Raw genomic sequence first — 16,878 nt, forward strand, 5'->3', positions numbered from 1 at the left:
ACCCCGGTCCCTTCTAACTTTAGATCTCTTCTCTCCCATTCTCCCATTCTCCCTCCCTCTCCCTTCTCTCTCTCTCCCCGGCTCAGCTCTCTCCATCTGCCTGGCTCCTTGGGACCCGTTCCCCAGCCTCAGGATGGCGTCCTCCCTGCTTGAGGTAACTGTCCCCTCTTCTCCCCAGGAAACCAGCCACAACATTAATGGTCCTAGTCCTTGCCCACCTACCTCCTCCAGCTCACATAGGTAGTAGCTCTGGTGCTTGTCAATTCCAGGGGTCCTTCTGATGCGGAGAGAGGAGTGGGGTCCAAGAAAGGGGAAGCAGAGGGCAGGAGAAAAGGGAGGGAAGAATAGGGCCAGGGTTCAGAGGGCAGTGAAAAGAGGGTGAGAGGGGATTAGGTCAGAAGACGGCATGGACCCCTACCTAAGGTCAGCTAAGCACACTGACTGTGAGGAGTGGAAAAGGGATGGAGAAAGGAGGGGGAGGGGGACGAAGGGTAGTGAGGAGAGAGAGGTAGGAAATTCATAAGCTGGCAGCAGAGATAGAAGGCAGAGAGGACTGGCTGAGTGGGCACAGAGCAGCAACTGGGTATAGCTCTTTAGGGGTCCTGTCTCCTGGGACTCATAGCCCAGGCAGGATCTTGCCTGGTTGTGTGGGGAGGGGGCTGGGCCTGTGAGCTGGTGTGTGGAGGAGAGGAGGCAGGCTATGAGAGAAAGGAGGAGGCCAGCCTGTGCATGTGGGGGGGCTGACCAGGGGAACTGAGCCCAGGCCTGAGAGGGAACCAAGGAGGAGGGACGGGGTCTGAGGCCGCTTGCCCGGCTCACAAATATTTAGCTTTCAGCCAAAGACAAACTCAGCTCTATTTTGGGAGTGGGAGGCTCCAGGGCGGACTGGGCCACTTCCCCTCTGGGCTGGGACCCCAGCATCCCTTGCCTCTGGCACTGGGGACAAAGGGAATTGGGGTACTATCGGGGTGAGGGTTTGGTGTCTTGAGAAATTTCTGACTCTACCATGGCTTCTAGGAGACCCAAGGCACAGAGTTGGGAAGGGAGGGCTCACAGCCACTCAGGGCCAGACTCCTCCCTGCTTCTGGGTCTCTGACACTGTTCTTCTGTCACCATCTCTGTCCTGCTTTCTAGGTCTCTCTGCAGAAATTGAGGGCCAGAGGGCCCTCCCCGAAAGTCAGCCCCCTGCAGTAGCCTTGACTCTGCCCTATTCTTGGGTCTCACATCTCACTTCCCAGTGCCCTAGCTCAGACCCAGGGGTGCGGGGCCAAACAGGAAGCCGACTCACTCAACCTGTGGGAGAGGTGTGTGTATGAGAGATGGGGCAGGAGTCTTTTACCACCTGTGTTCATTGGCCGTAGTATAATCGTTAGGGTGCAGTCGAGTGTGCTGCGGGCTCTGAGAGAGAGAGAGAGAGAGAGAGAGAGAGAGTGTGTGTGTGTGTGTGTGTAAGTTGGGCCATCTGAGTGCTGTGAGTCCAAGTGATAAATGGTGTGTGCACAAGGCTGTGAGATAGTGAGTTTGTGGCTGAGTTTGGGGGAATAGCATGCAAACCAACCAGATGGACACCATGTCCCTTGTCACACTCTGTATCCAGCCAGGGGTCTACCCGCAGATGCAATGGGTGCAGACTGTTGTCCTGCCACCTCCCCAACAGACTCTATTTTGAGCCATTGTTGAAACACTGTGGTCTTGAGGAATAAGATGCATGGAAATCCTGGGTCCACCCAGGGCAGGGACAGTGTCAGTGGGCGTGGGCATCATGCCAGTGTTGCCAACGTGGCGCTGGTGCCTTGGGAGGGACTGGCCCAGAGGCCTGCTGGAAAGACATGGGATTGGGATAGTGCATGGCGAAAGGAGAGTGTCGTGGAAGCTAGGCTTTCATGTCCCCTCATTCCTGTGAGCTAGAGATGCCTGCAACACAAAGGCACACCAGTCCCTCCTATCCCTCGACCACCTGCACCTAGTTTTTGGGTACCTGGGCCCTTAACTTCCTCCCCACCTCCCCAGGAACCTCTCTGCCTGGTATGGGTGGGCTCTGGCAGTGGGAAGAACGTGGGGTTCATTCAGAGAGGGAAGCAGCTGCTGCTTGATGAGGGGCTCACCTCGGCCAAATGAGATGCAGGGAACAGGGAGGGGGAAGAAATGGTTGGGGGCCTAGGTGGGAAAGGAGAATTGGAAGCTGGGAGAACGAAGAAACTTGGGAGAAGGCTGAGAAAGTCAAGAACTGGAAAATGGGAACCTAAGGCCAGTCAGCCCTGAGATGCCTAGTGAGCATTTCCACTGGGAGGCCAGGCTGGGCACAGCACCACGAGCTCCCTGGGAGGAGGGGTCCCCCTCCCCTGCTCCACATCTGGGTGGGAGAGTTGGGACAGCTCCTATCTAGTTCTTTTTCCAAACACTCCCACTTCAATACTTTAATTCTGTTTGTTTTGTTTTAAGGGTGGTGGGGTGGAGGTCGGGAGGGAACAACTCGAAGGTGGGACTGCTGGGCCCTGGAAAGGGAACACATTTGATCAGGTATGGGAGCACATACTTAAAACTCTTAACCAGGACTCTTTCCCTGAGTTCTCAGGAGAGAACAATCAGCAGGAGAAGGAAACTGAGGCCGTGGTGAAACTTCGCCACGTGCTCAGCCCGTAGCCCCCCCAGCACTGGGGTCTGGTTCCTTGCTCCCCCTTCCCTGCCTTCAAGGGCCCTCTGGGCCTCCACTCCCCAGGGCTGGGGTCTCCTGTTGGCCTGGGGCTGGCTGCCTTCTTTCACCCCTCCTTCCCTCCCCACAGCTGGGTGGGGTCCCTGGGCTTGGCTGAGGCCCCTGTGGCCGCAGTGTGAGGGCCGGGCGGGGGACGGCGTCGGCGTTTTTAAAAATAAACCGACCGCAGGGAAACCATCGGAGCCGGGCTGGGCAGAGGGAGAGGGGGCGGTCAGGGGGGAGAAGAAGGGAGGAGTGGCCTGGTCTGGGGGTTTTCTGGGGCCCAGCACCATGGTGGTTTTCTCTTAGGTAGGAAGGCTGCCTTCTTCCTTCTCCCCCACTTTTCTTTTTTCCGCTCCTTTCTTTTCGTCTCTGCTTTTCTTTGCTTTTGTAGCCCAGTCTCTTTTCCATCATCTCTCCTTCTTAGTTTGTGTCTTTTTACCTTTCTGCTCTTTTAGGTCCCTGCCTATTTCTGCCTCTTTTTTGTTGTTATTGTTGTTTTTGAGACAGGGTCTTGCTGTGTTGTCCAGGCTGGAGTGCAGTGGAGCAATCATAGCTCACTGCAGCCTCTAACTACTGAGCTCAAGTGATCTTCTCATCTCAGCCTCCTGACGAGCTGGGACTACAGGCATGCACCACCAAGCCCAGCTAATTTTGAAATCTGTTATACAGATGGGGTCTCACTGTGTTGCCCAGGCTGGTCTCAAACTCCTGGCCTCAAGCAACCCTCCTCCACTTGACCTCCCAAAGTGCTGGAATTATAGCTATTTCTGCCATTCAATGCCAGTTTTTCCTCTCAGGTCCTCCTTTCCCCATTGCTATGGGTCTTTTACCTCAATCACTCACCCTACGCAGGTTCTTTGTGCCCCATGTCTCTGGGTATCTACATCTCTCCTTTGAACTCCATGTTTCTACCTCTTCTTTCTGCTAGGATTTGAGTCCTCCCCATCAGCTGCCTTGCCATAGCTCACCAACTGCTTGGAAGATCAGGGGTTCCTGGGAAACCCTGACTAGGAGGAACCGTGAGTGTTCACTGTGGTTAGACTGGAGAAAGCTTTTGGTGGCTCAGTTTGGCAGTCAACGGGACCTTCGAGAGAGGTAACTGCGCAGGAGGAGCAGCAGGTTTGCACTTGGGGAGCAGTGCAGGAGTGGGGACTGCACACACACCTCATGGCAACCCTAGGGCCTCAGGCCCACCTCTCAGATTGGCATCGTACACATACTACATGCTAAGAGCTACCAGGCAGGTGTGAGAACTCTGAATTCTCGAGTTCTTTTCTCAGCTTTACTGGGAAAGGATCAGGCATATCAGTTTGTGAAGAACCCAATCCTCAAAACATGTTCTTCTAGCCCTTTCATACCCATATAACTGTATAGGGGTAGATGTTGAGGGCATCTTTTTTGGTGGGATTCCCAGCAATGAATGAATGTCTATGCCAGCCAGCAATGCTGTAGGGCATTTCCTCCTTGGATGCCTTCCCCAGGGAGAGGTACCATGATTTCCTGAGAGGCGGAGATCTTGAGAGTGGTTTGGCATGGTAGCAGCAGCATGGTGAGCATTAAGAAGATACCTTTGCATTTCTTTTTTTTCTTTCTTTTTTTTTTTTTGAGATTGAGTCTCGTTCTATAGCTCAGGCTGGAATGCAGTGGCGCCATCTCGGCTCACTGCAACCTCCACCTCCCAGCAATTAGTAGCCTCCTGAGTAGCTGGGATTACAGGCGCCCGCCACCACACCCGGCTAATTTTTTTTTGTATTTTTAGTAGAGATGGGGTTTCACCATTTTGGCCAGGATAATTCTGAACTCCTGACCTCGTGATCCACCCACCTCAGCTTCCCAAAGTGCTGGGATTACAGGCATGAGCCACTGCGCCTGGCCAGAAGATACCCTTGCATTTCTAAAAGACTACATACACTACATCCATGTCTTCCTTCATTCACGGTACTAGAAGGACTACATGTTAGGGGATACTGAGGCATGAAGCAGTGTGGCTGTGGGCCAGTGTCTTAGTCACCCCATTCCTTGCCTTGGAAGGGCATGACGACTTTGGGCTCTTCCTGCCCTCTCAAAGGGGTACCAGCTGGCACCACAAAGCAGGAGGTGCTCACTGCCTGCTTGAAAGGCATTCTTGTCTCAGCCACAGTTCGGGCTTGGCGGCAGCCCTGTTCCCTCTCAATGTCCCAGTGTCTCCACCATCACTTCCTCTTGCTCCCCAGCCCGAGTCCCTGCCAAGAGATTCCTTACCAGGGACATGAGGATTGGACCTCAGGGAGACCAGACCACTGCCTTAGTCAGGAGCTGAAGCAGCGACAGGAAATGGAATATGGGGTATGGGATGAAGCTGGGAAAATCTGTCATGGGAGCAAATATAGTCCCCTAATACTTTGACCTTCTTCCTACACTGCTCTTCGAGCCTCATCTTTCCTCTCCAAGGCCCTGACCATGGCCTTGGTCTGCTCCAAACCTACTTCCAAGGGTCAGGATCCCCAATTCTCACTTCACCTAGCTGCTGTCTCTATCCTCAGTTCTTCTCACAGCCATTTTAAAAGAGCCCCTGGCATGTGCCTGTAGTCCTAACTACTCTGGAGGCCGAGGGTGGGAGGATCGCTTGAGCCCGAAAGAAGTTTGAGGCTACAGTGAGCTGTGATGGTGCTATTGCACTCCATTCAGCTTGGGAGACACAGTGGGACCCTGTCTCTAAAAATATTTTTTGGCTGGGCGTGGCCGCTCACGCCTGTAATCCCAACACTTTGGGAGGCTGAGGTCAGGAGTTTTGGGTCACTTGAGGTCAGGCGTTCAAGACCAGCCTGGCCAACATGGTGAAACCCCGTCTCTACTAAAAATACAAACCCCGTCTCTACTAAAAATACAAAATAGCTCAATGTGGTGGCGTGCGGCTGTAATCCCAGCTATGCGGGAGGCTGAGGCAGGAGAATTGCTTGAACCTGGGAGGTAAAGGTTGCAGTGAGCCGAGATTGGGCCACTGCACTCCAGCCTGGGTGACAGAACAAGACTGTCTCAAAAAATATATATATTTTTTTTAAATGAAAAGAAAAGGCTGGGCGCAGTTGCTCATGCCTATCATCCCAGCACTTTGGGAGGCCAAGGTGGGTGGATCACCTGAGGTCAGGAGTTTGAAACCAGTCTGGTCAACGTGGCGAAACCCCGTTTCCACTAAAAATACAAAAAAAAATTAGCCAGGTGTGGTGGCAGGCGCCTGTAATCCCAACTACTTGGGAGGCTGAGGCAGGGGAATCTCTTGAACCCGGGAGGCGGAGGTTGCAGTGAGCTGAGGTCACACCATTGCATTCCAACCTGGGCGACAACAGCGAGAATCCATCTCAAAAAAAAAACAAAAACAAAAACAAAATGAAAAAGAACCTCCTGTTCCTTGGAGGCCCCTAGTACACCCCTAGCAACTCCAGAATGAGCTCTGCTTCCTGCCTCCCGGGCTAGGATACTGAGCTGCAGTCTTGGGCCTCTGCTCTTCTTCCCACGACTCCATGTGAGTCTGCCCTGAGGTCCAGTTCTCACTGGCCAACCTCTTTTACCTGTAATTCTCCACCCTCTTCAACTCTTGCCTGACCCCTCTGTTCTGCTGTGGATGTCTCTAGGTCACAGACCTAAAGTGCTGCCCTTCATTCTGCACCTCTCCTCCCCTCTCCCTAAGCAGTGCGTCCCTCTTTCCACAGGAGGAAGTTCACTATGGCTCCAGTCCCCTGGCCATGCTGACGGCAGCGTGCAGCAAATTTGGTGGCTCCAGCCCTCTGCGGGACTCAACAACACTGGGCAAAGCAGGCACAAAGAAGCCGTACTCTGTGGGCAGTGACCTTTCAGCCTCCAAAACCATGGGGGATGCTTATCCAGCCCCCTTTTCAAGCACTAATGGGCTCCTCTCACCTGCAGGCAGTCCTCCAGCACCCACCTCAGGCTATGCCAACGACTACCCTCCCTTTTCCCACTCATTCCCTGGGCCCACGGGCACCCAGGAGCCTGGGCTACTAGTGCCCAAGGGGCACGGCTCTTCTGACTGTCTGCCCAGTGTCTACACCTCTCTGGACATGACACATCCCTATGGCTCCTGGTACAAGGCAGGCATCCATGCAGGCATTTCACCAGGCCCAGGCAATGCTCCTACTCCATGGTGGGACATGCACCCTGGAGGCAACTGGCTAGGTGGTGGGCAGGGCCAGGGTGATGGGCTGCAAGGGACACTGCCCACAGGTCCAGCTCAGCCTCCACTGAACCCCCAGCTGCCCACCTACCCATCCGACTTTGCTCCTATTAATCCAGCCCCCTACCCAGCTCCCCACCTCTTGCAACCAGGGCCCCAGCATGTCTTGCCCCAAGATGTCTATAAATCCAAGGCAGTGGGAAATAGTGGGCAGCTGGAAGGGAGTGGTGGAGCCAAACCCCCACGGGGTGCAAGCACCGGGGGCAGTGGTGGATATGGGGGCAGTGGGGCAGGTCGCTCCTCCTGCGACTGCCCTAATTGCCAGGAGCTAGAGAGGCTGGGAGCAGCAGCGGCTGGGCTGCGGAAGAAGCCCATCCACAGCTGCCACATCCCTGGCTGCGGCAAGGTGTATGGCAAGGCTTCGCACCTGAAGGCCCACTTGCGCTGGCACACAGGCGAGAGGCCTTTCGTCTGCAACTGGCTCTTCTGTGGCAAGAGGTTCACTCGTTCGGATGAGCTGGAGCGTCACGTGCGCACTCACACCCGGGAGAAGAAGTTCACCTGCCTGCTCTGCTCCAAGCGCTTTACCCGAAGTGACCACCTGAGCAAACACCAGCGCACCCATGGAGAACCAGGCCCGGGTCCCCCTCCCAGTGGCCCCAAGGAGCTGGGGGAGGTTCGCAGCACAGGGGAAGAGGAGGCCAGTCAGACGCCCCGACCTTCCGCCTCGCCAGCAACCCCAGAGAAAGCCCCTGGAGGCAGCCCTGAGCAGAGCAACTTGCTGGAGATCTGAGCCGGGTGGAAGGTCTCCCACCCCAGGGCTGTCCTGCCAGTCTCTCTTGGCTCTCTAGACCACTGCTTGCCAATCACTCTCTTTACCCCATGCATGCCATCCTTCAGGGCTCTCTCTCTCCCTCTGTCTCCCTCCTGGTCATTCTGGGCTTGGGTATCTCCTTGCATGCCTCCTCAGCTCACCTCCCTTCACCATGAGACTGGCTTTCTGCAAACTCTCATCTCAGGCCCTCCCCTTGTGCCTGATTTCCGCACCCCGGCTTCCTAGACTCTGGCCCTGCCACATCAACACACTTTCTTTCAATTTGGGCTCCCAACACAATTTCTCCATCTCACTCCTTGACATGTACCCTTTCTACTTCTCAAGCTTATTTACTGCTGTCCCTCAGCCTCTAGGCTTCAGTCTTCCCAACTTCTTACATCATTGTTTTCCGTTCTCCAGAACTTTTTTTCCTTTTTACAAACACAATGATAATGATAATTTATTGCCCCCTGGTGGCCTCTTCATCAGGGACCATGGTTGGGGGATTGGGGTTAGTGACCTGGCCAGAGGCAGGGTGCCAAGAGGGGGGCAGACCAGCGGGGATCTGATCCCAAAGATGGGGTGACCCCAGGGTCAGGGAGGCTGCCCCCAGGCCTGTATATTTAACCCTATGTACCAGGAGTAATGAATAGTAATAATAATTCTATTTATGTAAGTTATGATGACGGGTCAGGTAGAGTGAGCTGGGGAGGGAAGTGGATCCATTTCTACTAAGGATATTCTAGTCAAATGCATCTCTGTATAGACAAAATGTTAGTGGAGAAGATCTTGCCAATAGAATGTCTATCATCAGGATCTCAGTTGATGGGGTTTCTCTTGTAATGAAGTCTCTACAAATTGGGTTAGCTAGGTCTCTGCTAAAGAGTTGATGGGGTATCTCTTGATTAGGGGGATCCCTAACATCCCCAGCCCCAGCCAGAAGCTGTGAAACCTCAAGTCCTATGGAGGGGAGAAGTACTGGAATGTACCCCAGCTCCCTTGACCCCAGAGCAGGTTCTTCCACTGCCCCTCCCCTTAGACACCATGACCCCATCAGGTTAATCCCCTGTTGCCATGGTTATGGAGAGCTTGCAGCTGCCATCTTAGATGTGCTCTTTGGGGAAGCCCATCTAACAGGAGGACATTGGTTTGGAGGTGCACCTCCTGAAGAATCAGTGGGGAAGGCTTTCTCTGGGATCAGATTCAAATAAATCAAGTATTTATTGAGTGCCTACTCTGTGCAAGGTACTGTGCTAGACCTGGTGCCTAGAAGCCCTGAGAAAGAACAACTTACAGAGCTAGGAAGACAGAGGCCCCCAAGCTGATCTGGGGGTGCATCCACACACCCCCACCCTGGGACTTCGGATGCTCCCATCTCCACCACCAGTGACTTTTAAAGCCGCTTCGTGCCTTTCCTGTAACTTTGGATCCTCCTTTTCTGTCCCCTGCTGTCTCAAGGCCCCAAGTTAAAGGGTTAAAGCCGCTGGAGCTTGGGGAGAGAACATTGTGGAATGGAAGGGATCATGCCCTTTGTGGAGTCTTTTTTTTTAATTTAATAAATAAAAGTTGAATTTGAAATTTTGTCCTGGTGAGAAAAGGAGAAGAGGAAGGGCGAAGCGAGGGCCAATGAGCTTTTTTCCCTTAGCAAATTGGGGACCACTCATGGGCGAATATTCTATTGTGTACGTTTGCTTATTATGCTCGCGGCGAATTAGAAATAGTTTATCTGCGGGGCGCGGTGGTTCACGCCTGTAATCTCAGCACTTCGGGAGGCCAAGAAGGGCGGATCACCTGAGGTTAGGAGTTCAAGACCATGCTGGCTAACATGGTGAAACCCCGTCTCTACTAAAAGCACAAAAATCAGCCGGGCGTGGTGGCAGGTGCCTGTAATCCCAGCTGCTTGGGAGGCTGAGGCAGGAGAATAGCTGGAACCTGGGAGGCGGAGGTTGCAGTGAGCTGAGATCGCGCCACTGCACTCCAGCGTGGGCGGCAGAGTGACTCCGTCTCAAAACAAAACACAAAACAAAATTGTTTCTCGGTCAAATCCTCTGGCGGTGTTGTTTTTGGGCGTGCAGTGCTTTCTGCAGAGTTGCGAAGACTCACTGGTTTCTACCCTGGCCCTTTCTGGACTGCACCAATTGAGCCTGGTCAGGGCAGTGACGCGACCGAGCGCTGGCACCGCGGTTGCAGTGCGGACTACTGCGCGGCCCCAGTCGGGCGGTGGTGCGACTCCGGGCGGGCAGACTGGGCCTGGCACGTAACCCGCCCCCTGCCCGGGGCCTGCAATCAGTTGTGCCCGCCACGGAGTTAGCCGAAGAACAAAAGCCACTCTGTGGCGGCCATCCCCGAGCTACAATAGGGCTTTGTGCGGCCCCCGCCCTCAGGGTTCCCCTGCTGGGCTGAGAGGACTCACAGGCCACTCCCCCCGGCCTGGGCCCGACTCCCAGCTGCGACCCGCGTCGGACTGTCCACCGCGCGGGTTGCAAGAGGCGCTACTCCGGGTGGGAGGGGGCCGGCGATCCTGGGCGGGCTCGGGTTACGAGTCCCCCCACCCCCTGACGCCACTCCCGCCCCCGCCCAGGTGCGAAATCTCCTGCCCTCTGGCGGGGCGCGCTGCTTCAAAGTCGCTTTGAAGAAATCCGAGTTCCGAAGACTTCTTTAGTGGGCTGGGGGCTGTGACTGAAGAGACACGGGAGACGGGGCTGGGGCGGAGGAAGGGCTGGGGGCGCCTTGGAGCTGGTCTGAGCGAGACGACGGCCTGGATGGAGTGGACCCCCGGGACCCCGCCCCAACCCCGCCGGACGGGCTCCTCCGGACCCCCCAGAGCCTGGCCCTCTCGCCTCCCGGTCTCCGCCTGTCCGGTGCCAGCTCTCGCCCGCCGCAGCCTCGCGGTCCTCCCCTCCCTAGCCCCTCGGCCCCTTTCATCTTCCCTAGACTCCGCTTGGGGTTTTGCTGGTTTCTGGGAGATAAAAACCGCTTCAAATAGCGGCGGCGCGCTGCCAGGACAAACAGGGCCGGGCGGGCCATGTGCGCCTGGTTACCGGCCCCGGGTCGGGACGCCGGGCTCCAGCGGGCCCAGGAAGGGGTGGCGGGCGGAGCTCCAGGCACCCAGGCTCCGGCGATGACTCCCAAAGTGGGGGGCCCCTTTTAGAAGCGGCCTGCGCGCTGTCTCGGTTCCCGCCCAGGTCGTAGGGAGGGGCAGGCGGAGACCGCCCGCTAAGCGCTCCGAGCCCATAGGGTCACAGTCGCTGCGTCGCCGGGCCCGCCGCGCCCCCTGGTGAAGTTACTGGGTGAGCGCGCTAGGCCTGGACTTGGGCCTTTCTAGAACCCGCAAATTGTGAAAAGCGTTCCACAAACGTTAGATAAGCAGCATGGGGGAGGGGACAGTACTTGTGCCAGGCCGGGGGTGGGGGGGGGGCAGCGGGCGGAACAGCACTGTTCCTTCTCACCGGTTCACCTTACAGGGTAAAATGCAGGCACCTAAACCGATCATTATAACCTGTTGGTGAAAATCGAGGTTTCATCGAAGGATGCAAGTTGCAGGCCGGAGTGATTTTTCCTAGGGGTATCTGGGTTTGGATGGTGTTACCACTAAGGTACAAACGGAAACTATCGTAGGTCTTCAGTGCTCTCCACTAATCTGTCAGTCACCTATTCCCTCTTTTCCTCAAACCTGCCCACTTCCCCTTCTCAGAGAGAGCTTTCCCAGTCAGGTTCCCCAAACCATCCCTAGTGTATACCTTATGCTCTTCAAGCTTTCTGTGACTTCCCAGGTTACGGTGAACTCATTTAGGAAACTAAATGGGGCTATGGGAAAAGGTTAGAGCAGGAGTCCCGCCGCCCGTAGTGTTAGTGGCCTGTAAAGGAATCGCACAGCAGGAGGTGAGCTGAGCAAGCTGAGCTCCGCCTCCTGTCAGATCAGCGGCATTAGATTCGCATAGCAGCGCGAACCCTGTTGTGAACTGCGCACGTGAAGGACCTAGGTTGCTCGCTTTTTATGAGAATCCAACTAATGGCTGATGATCTCAGGTGTAACAGTTTCATCCCAAAACCATTCCCTCCCCCGCTTCCCGTGGAAAAACTGTCTTCCACTAAACCTGGTGCTAAAAAGATTGGGGACCCCTACGTTAGAGCCTTGCTACTTAAAATGTCGTCTGTGCAGTATCAGCTGGGGATTCTTTGGAAATATAGCCTCTGAGCTCCACCCTAGAAGATGCCCAGGAGATTCATATGTCCCTTAACAGTTGAGAAGTACTAGATTAGAGGAGATCCACTTGCCTTCTCAGGTGAAGTACATTTTCAGGAGACTGCGGAGCCCTTTGTTTTCTGACCTGGGAATAACTCTCTTGGGGGGAATTTTTCGGGTGAAAAAGAAGGGCAGACACGGAATCCAGAGTACTAGAACTAAATGCCCCCTAGATTATTCAATGAGACTGGTAGCTCTTGGGAGTGGAGACTGCCTTCTACTTCTTCAAATCACTTAACATTTGTTAATGAACTCTGACCAAGATCACCTAGTTGATGGCACAGTTATAGCTATTAACCTCTGACATTTGTTTAGCACTTTAAAATTTATTAAATAGCTTCACTTCATTATTTTGTATGGAAAACAACCATATGAAATAATTAGGACACTGCAAATGAGAAAAGTGAGACTCAAAGAATTCAATGTTTCTTTCTCCCTCTCCCTTTTTTTTCTTTTTCTTTTTTTTTTTTTGAGATGGAGTTTCACTCTTGTTGCCTAGCTTGGAGTGCAGTGGCGTGTTTCTGCCCACCGCAACCTCTGTCTTCCAGGTTCAAGTGATTCTCCTGCTTCAGCCTCCCAAGTAGCTGGGATTACAGGCATGCACCACAATGCCCCGGCTAGTTTTGTATTTTTAGTAGAGACAGGGTTCCTCCATGTTGGTCAGGCTGGTCTCAAACTCCCGACCTCAGGTGATCAGCCCACCTCAGCCTCCCAAAGTGCTGGCATTACAGGTGTGAGCTACCATGCCCAGCCTCACTTTTATTCTTAAATCAGAATAACTGGTTTGGGTGTATCTAGGTCCAATCTCTCTGTGACTCACTTTCCTCGTGGTGACAGAACAGCACCCACCTTATGGGGTTGTAAAGATTATAAGAGCACTTATCATAACAAGTGCTCAGGAAATAGTTTTGCAGCCTGGCAAGGTGGCTCAGGCCTGTAATCCCAGCACTTTGGGAGGCCAAAGCGGGCGGATCACTTGAGGTCAGGAGTTTGAGACCAGCCTGGCCAACATGGTAAAACCCCGTCTGTACTAAAAATACAAAATTAGCTGGGCGTGGTGGCGCATGCCTGTAATCCCAGCTACTCCAGAGGTTGAGGGAGGAGAACCGCTTGAACCCAGGAGGCAGAGGTTGCTTTAAGCCGAGATAGTGCCACTGCCTTCAGCCTGGGCAATAGAGTGAGACCCTGTCTCAATAAAATAAAATAAAATAAAATAAAGTTTTCCTTTCTTTTTTTGTGAGACAAAGTTTTGCTTTTGTTGCCCAGGCTGGAGTGCAGCACAGCCATCTCGGCACACTGCAACCCCTGCCTGCCGGGTTCAAGAGATTCTCACGCCTCAGCCTCCCGATTAGCTGGGATTACAGATGCCCGCCACCACGCCCGACTAATTTTTGTATTTTTAGTATAGATGGGGTTTTCGTTTTCAACATGGCCAGGCTGGTCTACGAACTCCTGACCTTCAGGTGATCCACCCACCTAGGCCTCCCACAGTGCTGGGATTACAGGCGTGAGCCACTGCGCCTGGCAGGAAATGTTACTTTTCCACCTGTCCCCACCTCCCTTTCCAGGAGTCCGCCTAACCTTGTGGGTGCAGCACTGAAAATCCTCTCTGAGGTTTTTCCCTCAGCTTTCCAGCCAGCTGCCTGTGACATAGCCTGTATTTTCCTCTGGGTGATCCACAGGCCTGGGAGGGTTAATTTGGTACTTCCCTGAATGTAGGGTATTTTGGGCTTTCTAAGCGTTAAGAGAGTGAGTGCGAAAAGGCGTTGGGGAATTCGGAGCTGGGAAAAACAGTAGTCGCATGGAAAACAACAAAAAAAACCCCGCTCCAACCTGGTAACCAACGATTGGCCCGAGGACGTGTCCGCGCTGCTCCCCCTCCGGCCGCCAGGGGGCGCAGGAGGAAGCTTTGGCGGTCTGTCCCGGGACCGTACTTACTCGTACTTCTTTCCTGTTAAGTCTTTTCTTCACTTCCGTCGAGCGCCGTCTCGCGGTTTGTCCCTTGCGGCTACCCGTCTGCATACGAATCTAGCCCGGGAACCGAGTTGCGGGAGGGCGGTCTGTGCCGTTCCGGCTAGGAGTTTGCCGACTCCAGACGTCCTGCGAACCGGCAAGATGTGCTCCCTGGGGTTGTTCCCTCCTCCACCGCCTCGGGGTCAAGTCACCCTATATGAGCACAATAACGAGCTGGTGACGGGCAGTAGCTATGAGAGCCCGCCCCCCGACTTCCGGGGCCAGGTGGCCAGGGCGAGGAGGGAGGGGACCTGCAGGCATGGGGGCAGAGTCGGGGAGAATTGGGGAAGGGAGGCAGTGTGACAGGGGCAGGGTCGCAGAGTCTGGTGGACTGGAAACAGCTTGGCCCCGGCAGGAGAATAGAAGGGCTGGAATCTGTTTTAGGGCAGGGATTGGAGTATAAGTGGGGGTTAAGGAGCTGTGGAGAAGTCCTAGAGGGAATGGAGAGAATGAGGGAGAATCTAGGGAGTGTGAGGATGCGGGAGAACTATCTAAAAGTTGGGGACAGTATCTGAGGAGGATCAGAAAGGTACAACTTGGAACATTTTTTCCGTGGTGTACCTGGGAAGGACAAGGAAGGGAAACTGACATTTACTGAGCGTTTGTTATGTAAGAAAGAGGATGAGTCAGGTGTTTTCTAAAAATGTTATGTGGTTTCATAATCACAACCCTATGAAATATTATTCTAGTTGCACAGATACGGGAGCTAAGACTTGTTTCCCATACTAACAAGTGTTAGCTTTGTGGAAACGGAAAACAGACCTCTGGAATCTTGACTCACCATCACACCCCTCACTTTTGTGCTACAGTGGATCAATCTTCCTGTCCTACACCTGACCAAGGATCCCCTAAAGACCCCTGGAAGGCTGGACCATGGCACAAGAACTGCCTTCATCCATCACCGGGAGCAAGTGTGGAAGAGATGCATCAACATTTGGTGAGGCATGGCAAAGCGTTTTCTGGGTCATAGTCTGCAGATCCTGGAAAATGAGTGACCACTCTTTACCTTGGGGTGTTCTTCAAAAGACTTATTCAGGCTGTCTCCATGAGAGCTGTATATCTAAAATCATATGAAATTTTTAGTCCTTATTGTAGAAATCAAATGCTCAATAAATATCAGGTTCCCTCCCTTGCCCTTCCCAGGAACACTATGGAAAAAGTACTTCTATTTAATCTCGAGTAACTTGCCTTGCTTTCTGGCTTGATTAGGTGAACCTGCTCCCTGCCCCCACCTCATGTCATTAACACTTCTGAGCTTTTACGTAAAGCTCAGCAAGATTAGATATAAGGTTGCATTGAATAATCTCCTACATAGGTCATCCACTTTACACCTGTAGGAGTGGAGCCACACTACCTGGTTTCATTTTCTTTTCTTTTTTTTTTTTTGAGACGGAGTTTCACTCTTGTTGCCCAGGCTGGAGTGCAGTGGCACGATCTCAGCTGACTGCAACCTCTGCCTCCCAGGTTCAAGCGATTCTCCTGCCTCAGTCTCCCGAGTAGCTAGGATTACAGGCATGTGCCACCACGCCCAGCTAATTTTGTATTTTTAGTAGAGACGGGGTTTCTCCATGTTGGTCAGGCTGGTCTTGAACTCCCGACCTCAGATTATCTGCCTGCCTTGGCCTCCCAAAGTGCTGGGATTACAGGTGTGAGCCACCGCGCTGGCTCATTTTCTTTTTTTTTCTTTTTTCTTTTTTTTTGAGACAGAGTCTTGCTGTGTTGCCAGGCTGGAGTGTGGTAGTGCGATCTCAGCTCACTGCAACCTCCGCCTCAGGTTCAGGTTCAAGCAGTTCCCCTGCCTCAGCCTCCCGAGTGGCTGGGACTATAGGCACGTGCCACCACGCCCAGCTAATTTTTGTATTTTTGTAGAGATGGGATTTCACCATGTTGGCCAGGCTGGTCTGGCCTCCTGACCTCAGGTAATCTGCCTGCCTTGGCCTCCCAAAGTGCTGAGATTACAGCTGTGAGCCACTGCACCTGGACCTATTAATGGCACATATTAATGCCTTTAAGGGTTTTTTATGCCAGGCACAGTGACTCATGCCTATAATCCTAGCACTTTGGTAGGCTGAGGCCGGCAGATTGCTTGAGCTCAGTGGTTCGAGACAAGCCTGGGGAACATGGTGAAACCATATTCTTTCCTCTACAAGAAAAGTACGAAAATTAGCCGGGTATGGTTGCATGCACCTTTAGTCCCAGCTACTCAGGAGGCTTATGTATAGGAGGATTGCTTGAGCCTGGGAGGTGGAGGTTGCAGTGAGCCAAGATTGTGCCAGTGCAGTGGCACTGAGTGAGACCTTGTCTCAAAAAAATAAAAAAAGTTAATATTTTATTAATACCATTACTATTTGTAGGATGAATTCCTAGAAGTCAAGTTGCTGGTTCAGAGGGTATGTTCATCTGTAATTTGTGAGCTGTTCCCAATAGTCCTCTGTCAAAATCGTACATGTATATGGTCCCACCAGCAGTGTATGAGAGTGCCTGTTTTCCAACACGTGCTGTTAAGCTTTGATCTTTGGTACTTTAGTACAGTTTAATGGGCATGTGTGTGTGAAGTTGAACATCAGTTTGTTGAAAAGCCATTCATTCCCAGGCTCCTCCTTGTCTCCTACTTCTGCGGCTGCTGCTTCTCAGGCTTTTTGGTGGCTCCTCTTCCTGATGTCCCTTGAATGTTGGTGTTCTTGGGGCTAGATTTCCAGTCAATGCATCAGACCTGGTGTTCACTTTTTTGTCAAATTATTCTGCTTGAATATTTCAGACTTCATATATTCAGCATGCTCAAATCCAGTCTCTTTATTTCTCTCTCCAAATTTGCTTCCCTGGATGGTTCACTTTAAGGAATGATCATATTACTCATTCAGGAAAAAGTGGTTTGAGTGTAGGTTCTGGGGTAGATAGATGGTTGAATCCTGACTACTACTTTCTACTTAGATTACCTT

The 16,878-nt window shown here is 53.0% G+C and overlaps 2 protein-coding genes across 4 annotated transcripts in view; both read left to right on the forward strand.

Moving 5' to 3' along the window:
• The window catches only part of SP7 (Sp7 transcription factor), a 23,034-nt gene extending 13,776 nt beyond the window's left edge, over positions 1 to 9,258 (forward strand). The window contains exons 1-2 of one of the 2 annotated variants that reach the window (XM_012001556.1): positions 44 to 154; positions 6,385 to 9,258. In XM_012001556.1, the coding sequence (XP_011856946.1) occupies positions 134 to 154; positions 6,385 to 7,659 (1,296 nt within the window). In that variant the 5' untranslated portion in view covers positions 44 to 133 and the 3' untranslated portion in view covers positions 7,660 to 9,258. Of the gene's footprint in view, positions 1 to 43; positions 155 to 6,384 lie in introns of those variants that run through there. The other variant, XM_012001564.1, reaches the window with a different exon arrangement.
• Positions 9,259 to 13,879: 4,621 nt separating this feature from the next.
• The window catches only part of AAAS (achalasia, adrenocortical insufficiency, alacrimia), a 14,218-nt gene continuing 11,219 nt past the window's right edge, over positions 13,880 to 16,878 (forward strand). For both annotated transcript variants that reach the window (XM_012001577.1, XM_012001584.1), the window contains exons 1-2: positions 13,880 to 14,164; positions 14,749 to 14,876. In XM_012001577.1, the coding sequence (XP_011856967.1) occupies positions 14,042 to 14,164; positions 14,749 to 14,876 (251 nt within the window). In that variant the 5' untranslated portion in view covers positions 13,880 to 14,041. The remainder of the gene's footprint in view (positions 14,165 to 14,748; positions 14,877 to 16,878) is intronic.

The sequence above is a fragment of the Mandrillus leucophaeus genome, unplaced genomic scaffold, assembly GCF_000951045.1.
Source record: "Mandrillus leucophaeus isolate KB7577 unplaced genomic scaffold, Mleu.le_1.0 Scaffold118, whole genome shotgun sequence".
Lineage (NCBI taxonomy): Eukaryota > Metazoa > Chordata > Mammalia > Primates > Cercopithecidae > Mandrillus > Mandrillus leucophaeus.